The 24,153-nt window shown below is 41.1% G+C and overlaps 1 protein-coding gene across 1 annotated transcript in view; it reads left to right on the forward strand.

Annotated features, from left to right (window-relative positions):
- CD48 (CD48 molecule) overlaps window positions 1–19,291 on the forward strand; it is a 30,804-nt gene extending 11,513 nt beyond the window's left edge. The window contains exons 2-4 of the mRNA XM_019718151.2: window positions 13,830–14,138; window positions 17,144–17,410; window positions 18,908–19,291. Coding sequence (XP_019573710.2) covers window positions 13,830–14,138; window positions 17,144–17,410; window positions 18,908–18,987 — 656 coding nt within the window. The 3' untranslated portion in view covers window positions 18,988–19,291. The remainder of the gene's footprint in view (window positions 1–13,829; window positions 14,139–17,143; window positions 17,411–18,907) is intronic.
- Window positions 19,292–24,153: the final 4,862 nt, after the last annotated feature.

The raw sequence follows: 24,153 nt of genomic DNA on the forward strand, positions 1-24,153 counted from the left end.
AGTGGTTAAAATGGAAATCTTTATCTTGTTCATAATCTTAAGGAGAATGCTTTTTCCCCTTGAGTATGATGTTAGCTATGGGTTTGTCAATATTCGTGTATGGCTTTTATTATGTTCCTTCTATTTCTACTTTGCTGAAAGTTTTTAATAATAAATGGATCCTGGATTTTGTCAGATGTTTTTTCTGCGTCTATTGGTATGATCATATGATTTTCACCTTTCATTTTGTTTATGTGGTGTATCATGTTAACTGATTTGCAAATAACAAACCAACTTTGCATCTGAAGAATAAATCCCACTTGATTATAGCATATGATCTTTTTAATGTATTGCTGAATTCGGTTTGCTAATATTTTATTGAATATTTTTGCATCTATATTCATCAGGGATATCAGTCTTTAATTTTCTTTTTTTGTAATTTTTTTGTGTGGCTTTGGAATCAGGGTAATGGTGGCCTTGTAAAATGAGCTTGGGAGCTTTCCCTCCTCTTGAATTTTTCAGAATAGTTTGAGAAGGATTGGTGTTAATTCTTTTTTGAATGTTTGGTAAAATTCACCTGTGAGGCCATCTGGTCCAGGACCTTTGTTTGTTGGGAGTTTTTTGATTACCAATTTCATTAGAAGTAATCAGTTGGTTCAGATTTTCTGTTTCTTCTTGATTCAGTCTTGGAAGTTTGAATGTTTTTAGGAATTTATTCATTTCTTCCAGATTGTGTAAATTGTTGGCATACAATTGTTTGTAATATTTTCTCATAATCTTGTATTTCTGTGGTGTCAGTTGTCACATCTCCTCTTTCATTTCTGATTTTATTTATTTGAGTCCTCTCTCTTTTTTTCTTGATGAGTCTGGTTAGAGGTTTATCAATTTTATTTATCTTTTCAAAGAACCCACTCTTAGTTTCATTGATTTTATTTTTGTATTTTTTTAAATTTTTATTATTTATTTATTTTTAAATTAGTTTCAGGTGCACAAAACAAAGTAATACTCACACTGTGTCAACGCCCCTCACCCCATCCACTATCCCTCTGACATCGCACACAGCCATTACATTTCCACTGTCTCTATTCCTAATGCTGTACTTCGCTTCTTGTAAGTGTATATGTGTGTGTATATATATATATATATATTTATATGTATGTATGTATGCATATATATATATATATATATATATATATATATATATATATATATATAAACTTGTAGTTGACATTCATTATTGTTTAGCTTCAGTTTCAGGTGTACAGTGCAGTGATCAGGCATCTACATCTTTCCTGAGGTGGTCTCCCTAATGAGACAAGTGTCCATCAGATACCCTACAAAATCTTTACAACATTATTGATTATATTCCCCAAATTAACTTTCATAACCCCGTGGCAATCTTGTGGTTACTGACTGTGCTTTCTAATCCCCTCAGCTTCCCCTTTATCTCCATCCCCCCATCTAGCAACCCTCAGTTTTTCCTCTATGTCTCCAAAACTGTTTCTGATTAGTTCATTCACTTATTCTTTTCTTTAGATTCCACATACAAATGAGATCATATGGTATTTGTCTTTCTCTGTCTGACTTATTTCACTTAACATAATGTTCTCTAGGTCCATCCATGTTGTTGCAAATGGTAAGATTTCTTTCTTCTTTATGGCTGAGTAATACTCCATTGTATAAATGTACCACAGTTTCTTAATCCAGTCGTCTACCGATGGGCATTTCGGTTGTTTTCATGTCTTGGCTATTGTGTATAGTGCTGCAATAAACATGGGAGTGCATAAATTTTTTTGAATTAGAGTTTTGGATTTCTCTGGATGGATACCTAGGAGTGGAATTGCTGGATCATAAGGTAGTTCCATTTTCAGCTTTTCGAGATACCTCCAGACTGTTTTCCATAGTGGCTGCACCTATCTGCAATCCCACCAACAGTACACAAGGGTTCCCTTTTCTCCACATCCTCGCCAGCACTTGTTGTTTGTTGATTTATTGATGATAGCCATTTTGACTGGGATGAGGCAGTATAGTGTCTCATTGTGATTTTTATTTGCATTTCTCTGATGGTTAGTGAGGTTGAGCATTTTTTCATATGTCTGTTTGCCATCTGTATGTCCTTTTTAGAAAAATGTCTCTTCATGTCCTCTGCCCATTTTTTAATTGGGTTGTTTGTTTTTCTGGAGTTGAGTTGAGTGAGTTTTTTATAGTTTGTGATATTAACCCCTTATCAGATATGTCATTGGCAAATATCTTTTCCCATTCAGTAGGATCCCTTTTTGTTTTGTTGATTATTTCCTTTGCTGTGAAAAAACTTTTTAGTTTGATGTAATCCCACGTTTATTTTTTCTCTTACTTCCTTTGAGCGAGGGGATATATCAGTAAAAATCTTCCTCTGGGTTATGTCTGTGAAGTTTCTTCCTATATTTTCTTCTAGGAATTTTATGGTTTCAGATCTTACATTTAAGTCTTTAAGCCATTTTGAATTTATTTTTGTATATGGTGTAAGGAGGTAGTCCAGTTTCATTTTTTTTGCATGTGTTTGTCCAGGTTTCCCAGCACCATTTATTGAATAGACTGTCTTTCCCCCACCATAAATTCTTGCTTCCATTGTTGTAGATTAAATGGCCATATAGGCATGGATTTATTTCTGAGCTCTCTATTCTGTTCCATTGACCTATGTGTCTGTTTTTATGCCAGTACCATGCTGTTTTGATTACTGTAGACTTGTAGTATATTTTTGTATTTTTTAAAACTCTATTTCATTTATTTCCACTCTGATCTTTATTATTTCCTTCCTTCTACTCACTTTGGCTTTTGTTTGCTGTTCTTTTTCTAGTTCTTTTAAATGTAAAGTTAGATTATTCACTTGAGATTTTTCTTGTTTCTTAAGGTAGGCCTGCATTCCTATGTATTTCCCTGTTAGGACTGCTTTCACCATCCCATAAATTTTGGGTTGTTGAATTTTAATTTTCTTTTGTCTCGAGGTATCTTTTTTTTAAATTGGGGAATATTGGGGGACAGTATGTTTTTCCAAGATGTCAAGTTATTGTTTTCAATCTAGTTGTGGAGGATGCAGCTCACTGGTCCATGTGGGACTCGAACCGGTGACCCTGGGGTTATGAGCACCGCACTCCAACCACTGAGCCAGCCCACCAGCAGCTCATCTCCAAGCTAAAGCTGTTGTCTCTCACTTGCCCATGTGGGAATCGAACCGGCAACCTTGGTGGTATGAGCACTGCGCTCTAACCACTGAGCAACCAGTCGCTCACTGGCAGCTCAGCTCCAAGCTCAAGCCCTTGTTTTCAATCTAGTTGTGGAGGGAACAGTTCACTGGCCCATGTGGGACTCGAACCAGCAATCTTGTTGTTAAGAGCTCACACTCTAACCAACTGAACCATCTGGCTGCCCCTCAAGGTATCTTTTGATTTCTTCCTTGATCTTATTGTTAACCCATTCATTGCTTAGGTAGCATGTTATTTAACTTCCACATGTTTGGGTGTTTTTCAGTTTTCTGGGGTTTTTTTGTTTGTTTGGTTTTTGTTTTCTGTAGTTGATTTCTAATGTCATACCATTGTGGTTGGAGAAGATGCTTGATATGATTTCAAGCTTCTTAAATTTATTGAGAATTGTGTTGTGGCCTCACATGTGGTCCATCTTGGAAAATGGTCCATGTCACTTGAAAAGAATGTATATTCTGCTGTTTTGGGGTGAAATGTTCTAAAAATATCAATTAAATCCATCTGATCTAGGTGTCATTTAAATCAGTTGTTTCCGTGTTGATTTTCTGTCTGGAAGATCTGTCCATTGGTGTCAATGGGGTGTTACAGTCCCCTACTATGATTGTGTTACTGTTGATATCTCCGTTTATGTTGACAGTATTTGTTTTATATATTTAGGCGTTCTTATGTTGGATCTATGGATGTTTACTAGCGTTATGTACTCTTGTTTAATTGATACCTTTATCATTATATAATGTCCTTTTTTGTCTCTTATTATAGTCTTTGTTTTAAAGTCTATTTGGTGTGATATAAATATTGCTACTCCAGATTTTGTTCTTTGTTCGTTTCCACTTGCATGTAATATCTTTTTGCATCCCTTTGCTTTCAGCCTATATGTGTCTTTCAGTCTGAGGTGGGTCTTTTGTAGACAGCATATGTGTGGGTCGTTTTCTTATCCATTCAATCAAAAGACATAGGTCTTTTGATTGGAGCATTTAATCCATTTACATTTGAAGTGACTATTGATAGGTACATAATTATTGCCATTTTATTATTCATGTTTTTGATTTGTGCTTGTTTGTTTGTTCTCCCTCTTCTTAAAGAAGTCCCTTTAATATTTCTTGTAATACTGGGTTGGTAATAGTTGCTTGTCCTTGTCTGAGAAGCTTTCTATCTCTCCTTCAGTTTTAAATGATAGCCTTGCTGGGTAGAGTAGTCTCAGTTACAGGCCCTTGCTTTTCATCACTTTGAATATTTCCTGCCACCCCCTTTGTGGTTGCAAAGTTTCTGTAAAGAAATCAGTTGATGGTCTTATGAGTGTTCCTTTTTAAGTAGCTAGTTGTTTTTCTCTTGCTGCTTTTAGGATTCTCTCTTTTTCTGTAAACTTTGCCATTTTAATTATAAAGTGTCTTGGTGTGGACCCATTTGGGTTCATCTTGTTTGGTACACTCTGCACTTCCTGACCTTGTATGTCTATTTCCTTCACCAGGTTAAGGAAGTTTTCAGTCATTATTTCTTCAAATAAATTCTCGATCCCTTGCTCCTTGTCTTCTCCTGGTACTCTTATGATGATAGTGTTGTTAAACTTGATGTTGTCCCAGTTATCCTTAAATTATCTTAATTTTTTAAAATTCTTTTTTCTTTTTGTTGTTCCAATTGGGTATTTTCTGCTATATTTTCTTCTAAATTGCTGATTCGATCCTCTGATTCATCTAATCTGCTGTTGATTCCTTCTAGCGTATTCTTCATTTTGGTTATTGTATTCTTTATTTCTGAGTGGTTCTTTTTTATAGCTTTTATATCCTTCTTCATGCTTACTCTCTCTTTGTAGAAGCTCTCACTAAGTTTCTTAAGCATTCTTTATAACCAATGTTTGTAACTCTGTCTCTAGTATGTTGGTTGCCTTTATTTCATTTAGTTCTTTTTCTGGAGTTCTCTCCTGTTCTTTTACTTGGGACTTGTTTCTTTGTTTCCTCAGTGTGGCTGCCTCTCCGTGTTTGTTTCTATGCATCAGGTAGACCTCCTGTGTCAGTCTTTATCTGGTGGCCTTATGTAGTAAGTGTCCTGTGTGGGCTAGTGGTGCTGTATCCCTGATCACCTGTGTGTGTCTTCCAGAAGTGTCCCTTGTGTGTATTGTATGTATTCTCCTGTTGTAGTTGAGCCTTGATTACTTTTGACACATCAGTGGGTGGGATTGACTTTTAGGCTGACTGGCTGTGAGGATTGGCTACACAGACAGCGTGTGAGCTGCTATGTGGGGGCTTACCCTTCAGAGATGGATTTGTCCCAGCAGGCTATTGTGCCTATTAAGACGACCCTTTGGGTGTACTGCTTGTGGGGCTAACTGAGCAGTGCTCTGGTATGATCTGAGGCTGGCTGCAGGGTGTTTTGTTTCTGGTTCCTCTTGGGAGGGGCTCCTGTGCAGGCCAATTTCAGACTTGTCTGTGACCTGCCTGGGGCTACCTGGTAGGAGTTCCAAAGCTATATGCAGTTGGATGCTGCCTGTGCTGGACCTAGGAGCATGTGTGGGTGGCCTCACTGTGAACCAAGGCCAGCTGCTACCAGTATTGGGTCTGGGGCAGCTTAGCAAAAGGCCCAGAGCCCCACACCCCAAGCCTGTTGCCACCTGCTGGCTGCTTATAATGCTCAGCCACTGAAGGAGCCTCCTTAGGTGACGGGGCCAGGCTGATTGACTTGGTGTTGACAGTGACCCTGGTGATGCCTCCCAGTTGGGAGGACAGGGTCCCAAGGAGTCACCGGGTGTGGCCAGTGGTTTTCACAAAGTTAATGCACATTCAGTTTTTGTGCCAGTGCTGAGCCTGTGGTCACTCCGAAAAACACCCTGAGATCACTGTGGCCAGCTGCTGCTCACCTCAGGCCTGTAGATCCTTGAAAGCCACTAAAAAAGGCTACAGCATGAGCTGGGGGGTGACAGCCCATCACCAAAAGTTTCCCAGGCCACTGTAGGATCCCACCTCTGTAGAAGCCCCCTGCAGCCCATGGGGTGGGGCTGGCCACTCAGGAGCCAAGAGTGTCTTGGGTGATGCCACATTAGCTGGGTGGGGTAGGGCCCCAGGGAATTATCAAGGTGGTGTGCACGTGGATTTTACCAGACCAATGCAGTCTCAGATTTGACCCTGTGGAGGAGGGTTCAACACAGGAAAGATGGGTCAGGCCCTCCTGTAGGTTTACATGTGAAGCGGGCTCCACACAAGGACAATGACAGCTGTCCCTATAGCACTTGCCCTGAAGCCACACAACTAAGTCTTTCTCTGTATGTCTCTGGCACCCCTCGAGTTGCTGCCAGAGCCCAGGGTGAGTGTTTGCAAGCAAGTGAATCTGTGCATGGGACCTTTAAAAGGATGTCTGGATTTCCAGCTGCTTTCCTTCTCACTGGGATGGATGAATAGAATCTTTACTTATTTTCACAGCCAGATGTTGTGGGGAGTCCTCTTCCTGGCAAAGAACCTCTGGGCTGAGGAGCTTTGTGTGGGGCTGGGACCCCTCACTCTTCAGGGGGGACCTCCACCACCAAGGTGTCCCTCCCGGTGCTCAACCACTACTTGTGGGTTTGAGGTCAACCCATTTGGCATCTCCACCCCTCCTACCAGTCTTGATGTGGCCTCTTTTTTATATCCTTAGTTACAGGTGTTCTGTTCAGCTAGTCCTTAGATGATTCTATAGGTTGATTGTTCTATAATTTAGTTGTAATTCTAATGTGATCATGGGAAGTAGCAGACACAGCTTTTACCTATTCCGCCATCTTGGCCCTTCTAGCAAGAATAGCTTACTTTTGTTTTTGCTTCTTCCTCATCTTTCATTTAGTCCTTGGCCCATTGTAATCTGGCCTAGTGAACTCATTAGACTTCCCATCTCAGTAAATGATACTCTATTCATCTTGTCACCTATGATACAAATTTGGGGTCTTGATATCTACTGCCAAGTTACTTCCTAAAAAGGTTTGTGCAGGTTTGTTAAATAGTTGATTAATCAGAGAGCTCCAAGTAACTTCATATCTTTAAAATGTTCCTCTTTCCATGCTTAAGAGTTTTATTAGAAACTGTGTGATTTGTTTTTAAAGTAATCAGAACTTCCTCTTTAGAACCTCTTTCTCTTTCCTGGGTAAACTCTTGGTATAAAATTATGACTTTCTTTGATCTGATTTTTCCCCATTTTAATTTTGCTTTTCTACAGACAAGAAACATGGGTAAGCTCAGAAAGTATCTGCTTCATTTTCTATTATAAACTACAGGTAAACACAGTTACTTTATCCTAAGCATCCAGACATATACCCAACTACTTCTTCCTGTTAGAATTAAATCAAATAGTGGCTTTCCTTACATTGCTTCCCCTACCTTCTAAAATATGGAATTGATAGGAAGGCAATTAAAATTTTGTCAGTTTATTTTAAAAGTTGAAAAATACATAAATATATTATACATAATAAAAATATCAACCAATCAATCAGAATGTATTAGGCAATCCTCTGTTAGCAGACTAAACTACCACCTAAATATCCCAAATTGTATTACAATGTCTCTGCATTAGTTTTGTAATCTCTGTTTTAGTAAAATTAATTCATCTTTCTTTTTCATTTTGTGAATGGATTATAGAATTCTTTCAGATAACTAGAGTATCTTTTTTTCCATATTTTATGGTCAATCAAGCATTCTTTCTAGTGCTTCTACCGTAAGGTTTATGTTGCTTTTTCAGGCTACTTTTTCATTAGGTATTTCATAACAAAATTCACTCTTCCTTTGCTATTTTCAAGCATGTGTCTTAGCCTATCTAAAGCTGCTGGAGTTAAATTTCAATGTTTCCCTTAGCTGATTTGCACTGATTTATAGGTATATGAAAATTTGAGTGCTATACCCAATAGTCTTATGTTGTTTCTTTTGAGAATTCTTGGGCACCTCTTCCATTGCTGCTCTGCTTTCTATGTCATAATAGTGATTCATTTATTCGGACCCAGCCATAGTACAGAGCTCCACTGACCCAGTTTGGGCACATTACAAGTATCATATTTAAAAAACATTGTTCACTGGCTGTAATTCAGCAGTAATTCCAATTTCTACTTGAAGTCTCTCAAAAGATGTTAAAGGGAATCCAATTTATCAGCTATAGTAACACCTCTTACAACCCCCTTTCCTGCCTTTTTCAGTCTTCTCAAACCATGCCATCCATCTGCTGCCCAGAGATTCTCACTCTTTTGAGTCTTCATATTGTGTAGCATCACTATTTCCTAAACCAACCTGAGTGGCCCTTGTTTGTTTATCTCCTTTCCTCCCTGCCAGTTCAGTCCAAATGAATCTTAAGGAGTAAGCAAGAGGAAGAAACTAAACAGAGAGTAAAAGTATAAAAAATATTTTTGATTACTAGAAAGTCATGAAGAGAAGAAGACTGGGAACACTTATGTATATATTTTGTCTCATTCATTCATTCATTCATTCATTCATTCATTCATTTTATACCAAGCACCAAATGTGAGCCAAGTATTGTGGGGATTTAAAATTGAGTAAACACATGGCCTTTGCCTTTGAGAAGCTCACCATCTTAGTGACTGTCAGTTATAATTTTTCCCTCTTACTCACACTTCAGTTTGAAGTTCTTTTGAGGATGTTGAAGAAACCCTGGCTAAAACGGATCTCATCGCACTTATCAAGTAGATTTCATTTTCACAAGGAGAAAATATGCAAATTACTCCTGGGTCTGGATTATGACTTCAGTCTATATGCTCTGTATTCTTCATTTCTCATTATTCTCATCCTTATTCCTCCTTCCCCAGGGAATCTTCAGAGAAATTCTCTGGTCTTACAGTGGTGCTGGGGCCTCTCTTTCTTATTATCACATGCCCCAGGCCAGTGACCTAGTTTTGTGTCTTTCTTTGTGTATACTAATGTCTTTTACTTTTAGGCCATTAGGCTTCAAGTGTAAGCCTCTTCAGAAGCTGCTATTATTTTTTGGATTTAAGGCTCCTTCTTCTATGCTCTTCACTCTTTCATATTCACATATAGGCACTCATTTCTAAAAATTATAAGTCTGGTTCTTATTTTACTGCTGTTTTGGTACAATAAAATAAGTTCAACAGGCAGGCAATTGTTAAACATCTCAATAATTTAGGCATAGTACTTGGTGTTATGGATACAAAATAATATAGGCAATAATAATGAAACAACAATAATACATGACATTTATTGAATGCTTACTAATCTTCCAAGTAGTATTCTAAGCACTTTATTTGTATGGATTATTTGTATTAGTAAATTGTATTCTAAGCATTTTATTTGTGTAACTCTGTATTAATTAAGTTTCTTCAGAGAAACAGAGCTAATATTTTGCCATGTATAATGCATATTTTTTTGCCCAGATTTGTGAGGGAAAAATAAAGATGTGCATTATACATGGGTAGTACTAATTCTGTATCTACATAAATGTTTTGATTCTTTTATTTATGCTTATGAGTTAAAAGTGTAACTCGAGAAATCAATAACGATATCTGTATGCAAAATAATACCCTGGAATATGATAATCGGTTTTGTTGAACTTATGACAAACTTGCAACAACGGATTTCTTGGCCTTCTATGATGTATAAATATCATAAATTTGTTACCAGTCCATAAAATTTCTTGTACCTTGTATCTGTTCTTGTGTTTTGTAATGATTTGTTATGTAAAATTTCTTGTACCATAATATGTTAAAAAATAAATGCTAAACCTCCTTTATAATATAAAAAACAAGTACCTAAATGCAAACAAATAAAAATTTGTATTAAAAAATTAAAATAAAAGATTTTTTCCCATGAAAGTTTGGGCCAAAAACATGGGTGCACATTATACATGGGAGCAAATTATACATGGTAAAATATGGTATATATAAATATGTAGAAAGAGATTTATTATAAGGAATTGGCTCATGTAATTATGGCATAACCATATTATGGTATATAAGCATAATGAATATTATGTAATTCTCTACATAGAGAAATTTCATGATCTACCATCCACAAGATGGAGGCCCAGGAAAGATGGTGGTGTAGTTCCAATCAAAATCCACAGGACTGAGAACATGGGAGCCAATGTTGTAAGTCACAGTCTAAGTCTGAATGTCCAAGGGTAGGAAAAGATGGATGTTTCAGCTCAAGCAGAGAGTAAATTGACACTTCTTCCACCTTTTTGTTCTATTTGGGCCTTTAAAAGATTGCATGATGCCCAGTCACATTAGTGAGGGTGAACTTCTTTTTTTTTTTTTTTGAGGCTGACCTTTACTTCAGTCTACCAATTCACGTTAATTTCTTCCAGAAACACCCTCACAGACACATTCAAAAATAATGTTTTACCAACTATCTGGGCATCCTTAGCCCAGTTAAGTTGACACATACAATTAGCCATCACAAACTCTAGGAGATAAGTACTAAAATAAAAGCAGAGAGGGTAAGTAACATGTTCATAGTTATATGCTAGTGAATGACACAGCCAGGATTTGAACCAAGGCAATCTGATTCCATCCAGAGCCCCTGCTCTTAACCACCATCCTATAATGGAAAGTGAAATAGACTCATACGACTCAAAAGTTTTTGTCCTTAGGATGCTTACAGTCTGGTAATAGAGACAGATAGTAGACATTAAACAGATCATTTCAATATAATACATGCTAAGATATAGACATACACAAGATGTTGTATCTTTCCTTCCTCCTTCTTTCACCACCAAAGTATAATGATTCCAAAAAGGCCATCCTGGTGGTTGGCTGTGACTCCTTACTGATAAATAAAGACGTGGTTAATTGTGGGTTGTGCTGTTTTTCTGAGCATATATCTGACACTTGTTGGAGAGTCTGCAAGGATGACCTAGGGCAGTAGTTCTCAACTCAAATGGTAATAGGGAGATTCCCCCGCCCCCACCCCGGGGACATTTGGCAGTGTCTGGAGATATTTTTGATTGTCATAACTGGGGAGATGCTAGTGGCATCCAGTGGGCAGAGACCAGGGGTGTTGCTAAGCATTCTACAATGCACAAGGTCAGCCCCCTACATCAAATAATTATCTGGACCAAAATATCAATAGTGCCAAGACTGATAAACACTGATCTATTGTTACCACTTCTATTAATCCATGAAAACAATTAACAGAATGAGAACAAGTCTAGAATATACAAGTATGTCTATTGATTTTAAAATCCTGAAGAGAATGTCCTGCTAGGCTGTATGCTCCAAGAAACCAGAGCCACTGTCTACACTGCTGATGTCAGAGCCTAGTACAGAGCCTAGCACAGGCACATAGCGGTTGTTCAAATACTATTGCTTAGACTGAATTGATTATGTCACAGAGATTATAAAGTATAAATGGACCAATCAAATCAGAAGCACTGTGGAAATGAATGCCTAGGTGTGTCTGCATATGCTCCAGGCACAGGGTAAGTGCTTAATAAATATGTGTTGAATAGATAGATGGATGGTTGGAAGGATTAATGAGTAGAAACTTGAAAGTCCTGGGACACAGGCATTTTCATCTTTCGCCATTGAGGAGAATGCTTTTGGAAATGATAGAGGTGTGGGAAGAAAACAACTAGGTATATATATGATGTTGAACAGTATGTTTTTGTGTGAGAGTGTATAAGACTGGAGTGACGTAAGTCATATTTCCTCTTTCCTCTACTGTTAGCTTCTTTCTATTGATCTTTCTCAGCCTATACAGTCATGTGTCGCTTAACAACAGTGACCCGTGGTGAGAAATGTGTCATTAGGCATTTCATCATTGTGTTAACATCATAGAGTGCACTTATACAGACCTAGATGGTCTAGCCCACTACACATCTCAGTTATGTGGTATATAGCCTATTGCTCCTAGGCTACAAACCTGTACAGCATGCTACTATACAGAAAAATATCAAAACATAGAAAAGATAGAATAAAAATATGGTATAAAAGATGGAAAATGGTGCACCCACTAGGACACTTACCATGAATGGAGAATATGATGCAATCGAGAAACAATATGATGCTGCTGCAGGTGTGGCAGCATACTGCGTTACAGGAAATGTTTTTATAAGTACAAAGCATATACTCTAAAATAACAATAAAAAGTATCATATAATAAATACATAGACCAGTAACATAATCTGTTATTATCAAGTATTATGTATTGTACGTAATTGTATGTGCTATACTTTTATACAACTGGCAGTGCAGTGAGTTTGTTTACACCAGCATGACCAAAAACGTGTGAGTAATGGGTTGTACTATAACATTAAGAGAGCTATGATGTCACTAGTTGATGATAGGAACTTTTCAGTTCCATTATAATCTTATAGGACTACTGTTGTATATGCAGTGCATCGGTGATTGCAGCACTGTTTTGTAGTGCATGAATGAGTAGTTCTCCCTTTCCACAAAAAGCCAATAGGCCTCCCTTCATCTTGCATCTTCTAACTATCTTCTTTCTCATTGCCTTCAGTAAACCTGTTTTTTTCAGAGCTGAGGCTTATACAATTTGGGGTACCCTCATGAAAGAAAGAACGGAACTGTAAATACAAATAACAACAAAAATGAATTTAGTTAGAATGAGAAAAGAAATCCCAATATATCACAAGTTTTAAAAAGCTAACAAATAGGGCTGGCCCGCTGGCTCAGGCGGTTAGAGCTCCATGCTCCTAACTCCGAAGGCTACTGGTTCGATTCCCACATGGGCCAGTGGGCTCTCAACCACAAGGTTGCGGGTTCAACTCCTCGAGTCCCACAAGGGATGGTGGGCTCTGCCCCCTGCAACTAAAATTGAACACGGCACCTTGAGCTGAGTGGCCGCTGAGCTCCCGGATGGCTCAGTTGGTTGGAGAGCATCCTCTCAACCACAAGGTTGCCAGTTCGACTCCTGCAAGGGATGGTGGGCTGTGCCCCCTGCAACTAGCAACAGCAACTGGACCTGGAGCTGAGCTGTGCCCTCCACAACTAAGACTGAAAGGACAACAACTTGAAGCTGAATGGCACCCTCCACAACTAAGATAGAAAGGACAATAACGTGACTTGGAAAAAAGTCCTGGAAGTACACAGTGTTCCCCAATAAAGTCCTGTTCCCCTTCCCCCCCAAAAAAATAAATAAATAAAATAACAAAATAAACGATTAAAAAGAAAAAAAAAGCTGACAACTATTACAAATTTTACTAAAGCCAGAAAAATGGCATACATTTTTGTTAATGAAATGCCTTCACGCTTCTATAATACTTGGCCACTGAATAGCTCTGACTCCCATTCACTTCAAACCTTGTTTCTCCTCTACACCCCACTTACTGCTGGAAAACTAAATTGAACCACTAGAGAACACAAGCCCAGAGAGGAGACATGACCTGTCATTATTTTATTTGAAAATCTGCTGGGCCAGCCTCAGTCTCCTTTTTCTTTATTGTCTGAGGCAGAACCAAATGAATTATAAGCAACATCCCCTGCCCCCATACCCACTTCTCAATCTCCAAATTTCATTGAATTCACGATTAGGAAGCCAGGTCTTCTGATAAAGATACTCACTGGTCCCAAGCAGAAATCCCTTCCTTCTTATCTGATCCACCAGCCCAGGCCAAAATCTGGGCCACAGGGCATCTCTGCTTCTCTAAAACAGGTCTCACTCTGACTCTCATTGGCAGGTCATTCAGAACATCCGGTGTTCGCGGTCTCCGGCAGCAATGTGAGTCTTCAAATCTCCAATTTGCCTGATAACCACAAAAAACTCACCTGGTTTTACACTACCAACCAGAAGATTGTAGAATGGGAGTCCAACAAGCCTGCGCCTTACTACTTCCATTCTAAATTTAAGGACAGGCTCACACTTGATCATCGAAATGGCACACTCCACATCTATAAGGTCCTGAAAACAGACAGCAGTACCTACGTCCTGAAGGTGTTAAAGGAGGCTGGGGCAGAAGAGGAATGGAAGATCCCACTGCAGGTGTTTAGTGAGTTTGGGGAACCAAAGGGCATGTCTCCACTTTGGAGCCCTGGATGGACCAGTGGGAGACTTCCTGGGGATCATTGGGGCTCTCTCTGGGAAGAGGAGAGAAAATCCTCAGGACAGGCTTAATTCATTTCTCCTGGAGCGAGCTCCGCTTAGGAGTGAGCCTGGGCCAGCAGAGCCCAAACTGATATCCTTGGGACATTTAAAACCTGTTCTGCTGTTAGTTGAAGTGAAGGAAAACAATAGAGATGGTTTCCTCTCTATTCTCTTCATGCTTTTCTGTGATCAACCCAGGTCAATTCTGAGCTCATCTTAATAATATATCTGGACAAAGACATTATCAGACTTAAGGAAAAGATAGAAGAGATAAAGGATGGTGCAAGAGCTATTAAAGAGGGCTTTTTACCCTTCAGAATGGATGGGACAAAACCTTCCACTCGTAACTCCAGCCTAACTAGTATATGTGGAATGAGGACTAGGACATTCTACTTAGAATCAGACAGACCTGGGTTAAAAACTCTGGTCTTTTAGTCACTTACTAGCTGTGTGACCTTGGAAAAAGATCTTAACACCTCTGTGCCCATATTAGGTAAGTTTCTTTTGATGGCAAGTAACAGAAACCAATTCGATGTAACTTGAGCAAAAAAGGAGAACTTATTTAAGAAACTAGGACTCCTTAGAACAATTCAAGGAGTTTAGAAGATTCAGGAAGGGCTGAAGGGGAGAAAGAGTGAGAACCAGGGCCAGTCCAGAGTCCCTAGCCTCCGGAATCTGTGGACTGTGTCTATGGATCTGTGTCATTTACATGACTTATCTCTCAAAGTCTAGACTTTTGTATCTCTCAGTTTAAATTCTCAAGAGACAGAAACTGATTAACCCAACTTCATTCAGGTATGTGTACCTGATCTAAACATTTATGGCCAAAAGTGTTAGGTTATAAAGCAGAAACCTGCGGAGGTTTCTCTGGGATTGAGGTAGGCAATTATTAGAGAAATGGGGCTGGGCAAACATCCAAGAGAGATGTGCACCTCAGAGCCTTGGGTTCCTCATAATATTATGAGGATAATTATGTCTACCTTTTAAGATGTTATGAGAATCAAAGTAGATATTTTTTAAAATGCTAAAACAGTGCAAATAAGAAGTGTTGTATATATTCATGTCCCACTAGCCAGACGGTCTCTATTTTAACAGGCTAAAGTCCCTTCTTCTCCTCTTTCTCCCTGTCATATGGCCTGAAAATTCAGGAGGTCCTGGGAATAGGAAAGAGTCAAAGTCTCTTACAGTGGTGTTTAAAAAAAAACACAAACCTAAATTTATATGATTTACCAATTTCTGTGGTAAATACTCCCATACAGCCAATTCCAAGCTACTAGTCGTTACACCATCAGCTTGCAAAGTTTCTGAATATTTTAAAATCCACAAGCTTGTTTGGCTTCAGCACATTTGCCTGAAGATAAGACCCTCAGGATGTGATTAGCAGAAGAATTATCCTTCAGTTCAGCCCAGGAATTTCTTTTTTTTTCTTTCTTCTTTTTTTACTAACAATTGTCACCCCAATAAATTTAATAAAATTAAATTTAAAAAAAAAAAGCCCAGGAATTTCTGATAGCTCATAGGGGACTTCTTGGAACTACCCCAGCTGGTTCAGTAAATGCCACCCACAAAGTGCCCAGTGCTGTGCTGCTCACCGTGGGAAATGCGGAAGCTGTGTAAGACATGAGGCTAGACCACAGGAAATGGAGAAAAAAGCAACGGTATGAAAATGCTCAGTTAGAGTGTACAGGGGGAGTCGAGCAACCTGAGAGGGTTTCATGGCGGAGATGAGTCTGGAGTTCAGGACGCCAGCCTGGCAGAGCTCCTCTTGCCCCTCCATACACATGTAACCCAGAGACAAGCTCTGATCTGGTCCATTGTCTGCCACATTTTAATCCTGTGACATCTGAGTTGCACTGATTCTGCAAATGGTTTACCCTTGACCAGAATGAAAAGACCCCAGAGGATTTCAAGTAAAATGACACTAGCAAAGGAAAGAGCAGATGCTAGGATTAACTTTTCTCCCATCTGGCAGCAGGACAACAGCAGAAATCATGATATGCCCTCCAACATGCATATAACACTTACACTCTGCAGAAAGCATTTCCCCATGGACAATGACATTTTATCTTACTGACACTGTACTATGAGGTAGAGTCATTTTAAAAATGAGAAGGAAATTCAAGAAGTTGATTATCTTGCCTAATGTAACTCCAACAGAGCCAGGTCCAGGGTCCAGGCTTGTCTCAATCCAGCTAGTGCTTTGTCCTTTCTATCTCTTAAGTGCTCCACCCATTCATCCATCCATCCATCCATCCATCCATCCATCCATCCATCCATCCATCCGATACTTATAGAATACCTGCTATGTGGCAGGCACTGCACTAGACACTGAGATACCAAAGTTAACAGATATAATGCTGACAGGTGCTGGGGGTTACATGAAGTTCTTTTCTGTAGTTCTGCCAGAGTCAAGGAAAGGGCCCTGCCATGTGCAGGGCAATGTATCTCTTACCCTAACACTCTTGCTGAATCTGAGCACAAGAGCCCTTGAAGGACCGATGGGCCAAAATGCCAACTGCAGGCCATTGCTAGAGAAAGGGCCCTGAGCAGTTCAGACAGCTGGGATACTAAGTCTGACCCCAGCGGATTTCTCTGCAAACATACTGCTGTGCTGTTCTTTCTGGCCCACAGATGATCAGAAATCCATTTTGTTTCTGGGTGCATGGCTCCCTCTGCTGGACTCAGTTTAGTTTCACCCAAGGAGTAGCTTTTTCAGTTTGACGCCTTCCGGAGGGCAAAGCTGCTTACTGACTCCCTGTCTAGGGGCTTCTTGTCCATGACTCCACTTCTGGAAACAGTCAGCCCCTCCCTAGCTTCCTTTGTATATTGTTGGCTAAACCCTCACAGCATAAATGCCTCATAAATGCATAAATCCATCGTTTCATCTTATAACATTCTCCTCATCTTCAGATCCTGTACCTAAGCCTAAGATAGAAATCAAGGAGTTACAAGAAGTGAACAACAGCTGTCATCTGATCCTGTCATGTGTGATCGTCAACCAGTCTCTCAATTATACCTGGTATAGGGACTCAGGGCCCGTTCCAAAAGAGCTCCAGAGTGGTGAGCTTGAAATCACCATCAAGCCACAAAACTACTCCAGGTTTTACACCTGCCAAGTCAGCAATCCTGTGAGCAAGAGCAATAATACAGTCTACTTCACTTCAACCTGTAAACCGGGTAAGAAATATTCCTAAGGGAAATGAGGTGGGCACTAGTTTTCTCTTGAATGAAGAAAGGTATGGAGATCCTATTCAGCCTCCTGGCACAGAACTTGAAGGAGAATCAGAAAGGTATCTGGAAGACTTGGGTTCTACCCGTGGCTCTGCTACCACCCCCCTTACCTTTGTGAAGCTCAGTGTCCTCATCTGCAGAGGGCCGTTGTATAGGACATCCCCTCCCCTTGCCCGCTGTCATGATGCATAGTCCTGGAAGCTGAGGCCAGGGTAATTGTAGGCCAATCTGAGATATCAGGGTGGGCAGGGAGAAAGAGGGCGAGCCACACACTGTTGATCAGTTACATAGAGGGGTTTCTGGTAGACAGCCTAAATCAGCAAAGCAAGAAAGGCCAAGGAGATGAGCATGAGTGAGAACAAGCAGTAAGCAGGCGTGAGAGGCAGAGGCTCTCTGCTCTTTCCCAGGTGTGTGCTCCTTGATGAATTTAGACAGGAAAATTCTGGGTTTTATGTTTCATATTCCTCTGTCTCCTTGGATAATCCACTAACTTGAGCATCACTCCTGGCTTTCTATCAAGTGTAAACAGGTCCTATAGTGGGGTAGCTAAGGTTGGGTAGTAAGATCACAGGTTTTGGAGTCAGACACGTGAGATCAATTCTGGAAATGTCATTGACTAGCTAAGCAAGTTACTTAGCTTCTCCAAGTCATGTCCTTAAATAACAGACAAAATAGTAGTGCTTATCTCATGCTGTTGTAAGGACTGAGTGAATCCCTGTCCTTTAAAAAATGAGGATGACTGCTCATTTGCAGAAAGGATGAAAGCACTAATACATTCATTTTTGTGGACGGGCTAAACCTATCTTGTCACTTTTTAGCCACCGCAATTATCCTAGAAAAACATCCCTAAGCTCCCTTCCTTATTTTATCACCATTCTCTTTTCTCATTATTTTGCACTTCCTCTCCTCTTTTCTCCTTCTCTTTCCTCTCCTCTCCTCAACTCTGCTCTCCTCCCTTCCTCTGTTTTCATTTCCTTCTTTTCCCTTCTTTCCCTATCTCTCTTCTCTTCCCCCTTTTTCTTCCTTGATTCAGATGGTTAGTGGGATGGAGAAACAGGAAGGGGTAGTGGTCCTTCTTTCCCTAAGGTCAGCTGTGCATAGCATTATATGGTCATCTGTCTATACCTGGAGCTCTGCCTTACCTTGTTTCTGTCTGGTGGAGGACAGTGATTCTTTCCCAGGCTCACAGACGTGCAAGGGAACCTGCAAGCACAGGACTCAGCTGAACCAGTGATAGTTGGGGGGTTTCTGCACTCTACAGTTTATGTCTGGAGAGATTGAGTCAATTTGGGAAGAAGATATCTCAGGCACACTGGGGAAATTCATGGAAGAAACACACTCTCCTGCTCTCATGACAATGTCCACACCCCCACCCCTTCTCAATGCATTAGTCAAGACATCTAAGTGTTTGACATCTAATCAAGACATCACTTTCTCTTTCAGCCCGATCCTCTGGAGTAGCTTGGATTGCAACGTGGCTAGTGGTCATGGTGTCCACCATTCTTGGTCTCCCGTTGACCTGAGAAAACTCTCCTAACTCAAGAGTGAAGCTTCAAGACTGCAGGATCTTGCCTTTGTCAGCAACCATGCGCTTAACCCAGATAGAAGCTCTGGCTCTATGCGATGCAGCAAGTGTGTTACTGAGGCGTCTATAAAGATTGTCAAATTAGCTCTTAGAAAGCATGGTGAATATTTTATTTTATATCCCCTAGTTGTTTTCCAACACACATATATAAACACACATATATTCTTCCCACCAAAAAATGTTATTATACTATGCAGTGTTATCTTGTTTAAGTAAATATTTGAGATGATTGTCAAAGTGGATTCCCACTGTTGCCCCAAATCTGTCAGACAATAACAGCTCCATCAGCCTCAACAAACTGGAACATTAAGATACAAAGGGGAAGAGACTGGGACCATAGGCTCCTGTCACTGTGGCTGAAGAGTTCATTTGTGCTGTCTCTGACTCTTGCTGTCACATTCGTGCCAGACCTTCTTGGGTTCCAGCACTCCCAAACTTCCCCCTCACCAAATTCTGCCCTCCTTCCTAGTAGTTTGCTTTTTTCTGGCCTCTCTGAGGAACAAACTCATTAGGTTTCCTGGGAATGTGGCATCAGGCTTACTCCCCAGAACTGAGTATGCAGCTTTACCACATTTAAAAGAGTCCCTCCCAGGCCTTTCATGGGGAACTGAGTTCCCTGTCCTCTTTTCATCATTGTTGCTGTGTGGACAGCTCTTCAGTTCCTAGTTGTGTCATGGGATCCTACAAAACCATCAAATTGACAAAATGTTCTCACCAGGGTCTTCCATTATATGAAGGTAGGAGCACACAGGCCCACTACTGACAAAACAACTGAAATTTTTGTTGTGTGTTTTTCTTCTCGAAGGCTCTCCATTGGCCGGTAGCTGAGACAGTCACTAAAGGGTAGGCTCCCCCTTCTGGGAATTGCCCCACAACACGTCACTGCCTTTACACCAAACTAGCCTTCCCCACATCTAGTCCTCTCTGGCAGAGACAATGCTTTGTCTCTGCCAAAACTTTACATTTTCTTCCCGGGCTGTGGTGGTTAATTTTAAGTGCCAACTTGACTGGGTCAAACACCATTCTGAGTGTGTCTGTGAGGGTGTGTGTGAAATTAATAATTGAATCAGTAGACTGAATAAAGTAGATCACCCTCTCCACCATGGGTGGGTCTCACTAAATCAGTTGTAGGCCTGAGTAGAACAAAAGGGCTCACCCTCCTGCAAGTGCGGAGGAACTCCTCCTGCTTGACTGCTTTCAAGCTGGGACGTTTGTTTTGTTCCTGCCTTCGGACTCGGACTGGAACTATATCATCATCAGCTTTCCTGGGTCTCCAGCTTGCTGACTCAGATCTTGGGACTTGTAAGTCTCCATAACTGCATGAGCCAATTCCTTATAATAAGTGTGTGTGTGCGCGTGTGTGTGTGTGTGTGTGTGTGTGTGTGCGCGCGTGTGTGCGTGCGTGGTGTGTGTGTGTGTGTACCTCCTCTTGGTCTGTTTCTTTGGAGGACCCTGGCTAATACATGGTCCAATAGAAAGACTCCTTTTCCTAGTGCCCTGTCATCTAGCTGGAGCCATGTGCTTGGTTTTAGCCAATAGAAAGTGGGAACCATGTGCCTGGTTTCAGCCAATAGGAAGTAAGGGACTCAGAGGTGGAGCCACATAATGCAAGGAGACTGGGTCTGAGCTATTGCTTAGAAGGCAGCTGCCTGGTCTGCATTAGACATACATGATAAGAAATTTGGCGTTTGGTTTTTACCACAAGATAGTCTGGGCTTCCTAAAACACCCACTCTATTCCTCATCCCAGCCTGCAGTCCCACCTCAACATCTCTTCTGATAAGCTTGCATCCTGCAATTAGACCATCTAGGTTTCCTTCCTGTTCGCAGTGTCTTTCCTTTTTCTCTCACTTTTTCTTGGTATAAGAGGAGGTTTTATTGAGGAAATGACACACACACACACACACACACACACACACTCACTCACTCACTCACTCACTCACTCACGTACTAGCAGAATGAAAGAGCATTAACAGGAAAAGAAGAAAGAAATGTCAACTGTATATCTCAAGTCAGCGTGTTCCTCAGTTGCTGGGGAAAAGGCACACCTCTCCAGGTATCATGTTTCTATTGGTTCGTTACCTGGAAACCTAGGTCACAGACAGAAACTGTCTCCTGCCTTTCCCATCCCTCAAGGCACAGCCAGATACATATAATTTGTGGGGCTCAGTGCAAAATGAAAATGTGAGACCCCTTGTTCAAAAAGCAGGGGTAAAAACATCATTAAACGTACTAAAATAAAGGTTTTCCCTTTCTTCTACAGCCTCTCTCTACTTGGGATAGTACTTTTTAATTGGCTGTTTAATGTTGTTCTAAGAAAATTAAAATTCTAAATTATTATAAATTTTACTGTTTATATTTTGCCATGTCAATTTTGAGTGAAATACAAGAACATTTAATTTCTGTGTAGAATCACTGAAAATATTCAATTCATATTTTGTGGCTTATACATGCAGATGTATTTTGTTCTTACCAGTACAATGAGAAATACTGCAAAACACTAACTTAACTGCTTTTATTTTACTTCTTGATGCACACACATTCCACCGACACTCTATGGGAGACAGTGGCTTCCATAACACAGTTCCTTTGTACTCCTTAATTGCACAGGTCACATGCCGGTGAATCCGAATTTGCCTGAAGGACCCCTGATACCCTAAGCCAAGACAGTGGCTTGTCTGGGAGTTCTAGTACAGAGACCAAGTCTGATTCTCATGTGCTCCCCAACCCCTCATATGTTTTCCTATACATCAGAACTTAGTGGGGTGATTCAGTGAACTCAAGCTATTTGTCTTTGTGTAAAGAAGATATTCCAGCACTTTCCCAAAGTTTTCACTGTGAAATAAAGTCAGAGGACAAGTTGTTCCAGGTGGCCACTCAGCGTGCTCTGGCCGCCCTGCAGCACTGCCCCCTGCTGGCTCCACATTTAAGTAAAGTTTAACACCTTGGATTAGATCAGATCAGTGCTTCTGAAACTTTATAACTACAGCAAATCACCTGGGGGTCTTATTAAAATTCAGACTGTAAGTCAGTAGGTCTGGGGTGAGGACCAAGAGTCTGCATTTCTAATGAGTTACCAGGAGACTCAGATGCTGCTGTCCACACACCACTGAGCAGAAAGGCACAAGATCTCTCCAGGCTTTATGCTGTTCTAGGCCTGTCTATGGGAATTGGTTTTCTCTTCCACTTCCTACCCTGCTCAGCTCCTGGCTACCATACTCCTTCCCTTCTCAAGTTAAAAATTTTAATCGTCCTTCCCAGGTTCCCATGGTCCCCACGTGTGTTGGCTATGCTGCCAGGGACAAGCTTGTCATAACAGGCTGCACTAGGTGGCACATGGAATATTTGCAAGGCCAGGAGCTCCTGTGAACTGAGAGAATGCAGCCTTCATATCTGGCAGTGCACAAAGGAACAGCTTGGATTGGACCCTGGTGGTGGGACCAAGTAGGGTTACACATAAATTAGACCTGGACCCTCAGCTCAATAAGTTCATTCATTCCTCACCCACATTTACTGAGTGCCTTCCCGTACCGGGAACTGAGGCCCTGTGCTGGGAGCTGCTTAATGAGAGCTAACTTGGAGCACGTCTAAATGCCTGGCTCTCTGCCAAATTCTTTACCCAAACACTCCCCTTTACGGAATGGGACTGGGTATTGGGAGAAGTCTTTCCAAAATTCTTCATTGGGGATTTCAATTTTAAGTGGTTTCCTTGACCATATTTAGTCTATAAAACTCTTGCTGAGACCAACGCAGTCTTAGAAAAGTTCCATCTGTTATCCTCATTTCTTGTCCAGGAATAACAGGACCCACCACTCCCAGGGCCTTTGAGCTCTGTTCAAGTGCATTTGTTAAAGTGGCAGCCCCTGCACCTGGAGAGGTGTGCTGTCCCCTCCCGCCACCCCCTCCGCTCTCCCTCACCATCTCCTCAGAAGACTGCATGGTGGAGGAGGGGACAGATTTAGCCCAGAGCAACCTGCACCAGCTGGAAAGTGGTAACCACAGGCCTTTGCTCTCTTTCACTAGCGGCTTTGTGCAGCCCCCTGTGCTCCAGCTGGGCAAGCTATAGCCTATTCCCTTTGCCCAGCCCCCTTCTCTTGATCTCAGCTTCTTAGTCGTTCTTCCTCTCGCCTCCACCATCTTCCTCTTTTCACACTATCACTTTCATTTTCTGTTTCCATCGTCTTCCTGTCTCTTATTTTTTTCTTTCTTCTATTCCACCTCTTCCTGCTGATACATTTCTATCATAACTCCTGCTTTTTACTGAGCCCTCACCATGCTTGGTTCTGCCTCTGATGTTCCATCTGCTCACAAGGGTCTGATAACCCCTGATAGTTAGTGCCTCAGTTGGTTTCTTTCCATCCTTAGTGAAATAGAAAATACAACCCTCTCAATAAATGCTGCCCGGCCCAGTGACCTCTGTGTCGGGAGCCCAGCTTGGACAGAGGCCCCTACGGAGCAGACAGCACAACAAACGTTGGTTCATTGTCTCATCACATAGATGTCTGTAATGGGATTCCTGACGGGACTTCTCCCACTGCCTCAAATTCAGGGTTAGGACAAAGAGACTTCACATTCTCAGAGGAGCTACAAATGAGTCAGGGGTAGCACTACCTCTAGGCTTAGTAAGGGGTACCCAAACTGCTTTTGTTACTCCAGCAATAACCCCAGCACTCTTCACCCCCACTCTATATAAATAGAACACTAGGGAGAGAGGAGAAAACCATCAGAATCAAAATTGTTAGAGTTGGGAGACACCTGTGGCTTTTCCGTCTCTTCCTCATGAATGAGATCCCCTTTCCATAGTGCTAGATGAAAGGGGTTCCAAAAGCAACACTTGAGAGAGTCAAGGAATACAAAGGAAGTGAAGACTAATGTCTTTCTCCCTGGCTGGGCAGTGGATCTTTTGATCTTCCCAAAGGTGGAAACATGGCAGAGGAGTGAGAGTACAGCTGCACACCCATTGTTTGGTAAGGCAAGGATGCAGGAGTTTCCACAGAGGACACTGCAGATGGTAGCCAGGCTGCAGTTGTTTTAGCACCTGGCCACCAGATAGGCAGATCCCAGCAGCAAGAGGTCGGATGGTACATCATCAGTGGAAGCTGAGT

The sequence above is a fragment of the Rhinolophus sinicus genome, linkage group LG17, assembly GCF_036562045.2.
Source record: "Rhinolophus sinicus isolate RSC01 linkage group LG17, ASM3656204v1, whole genome shotgun sequence".
In the NCBI taxonomy this organism is placed as follows: Eukaryota; Metazoa; Chordata; class Mammalia; order Chiroptera; family Rhinolophidae; genus Rhinolophus; species Rhinolophus sinicus.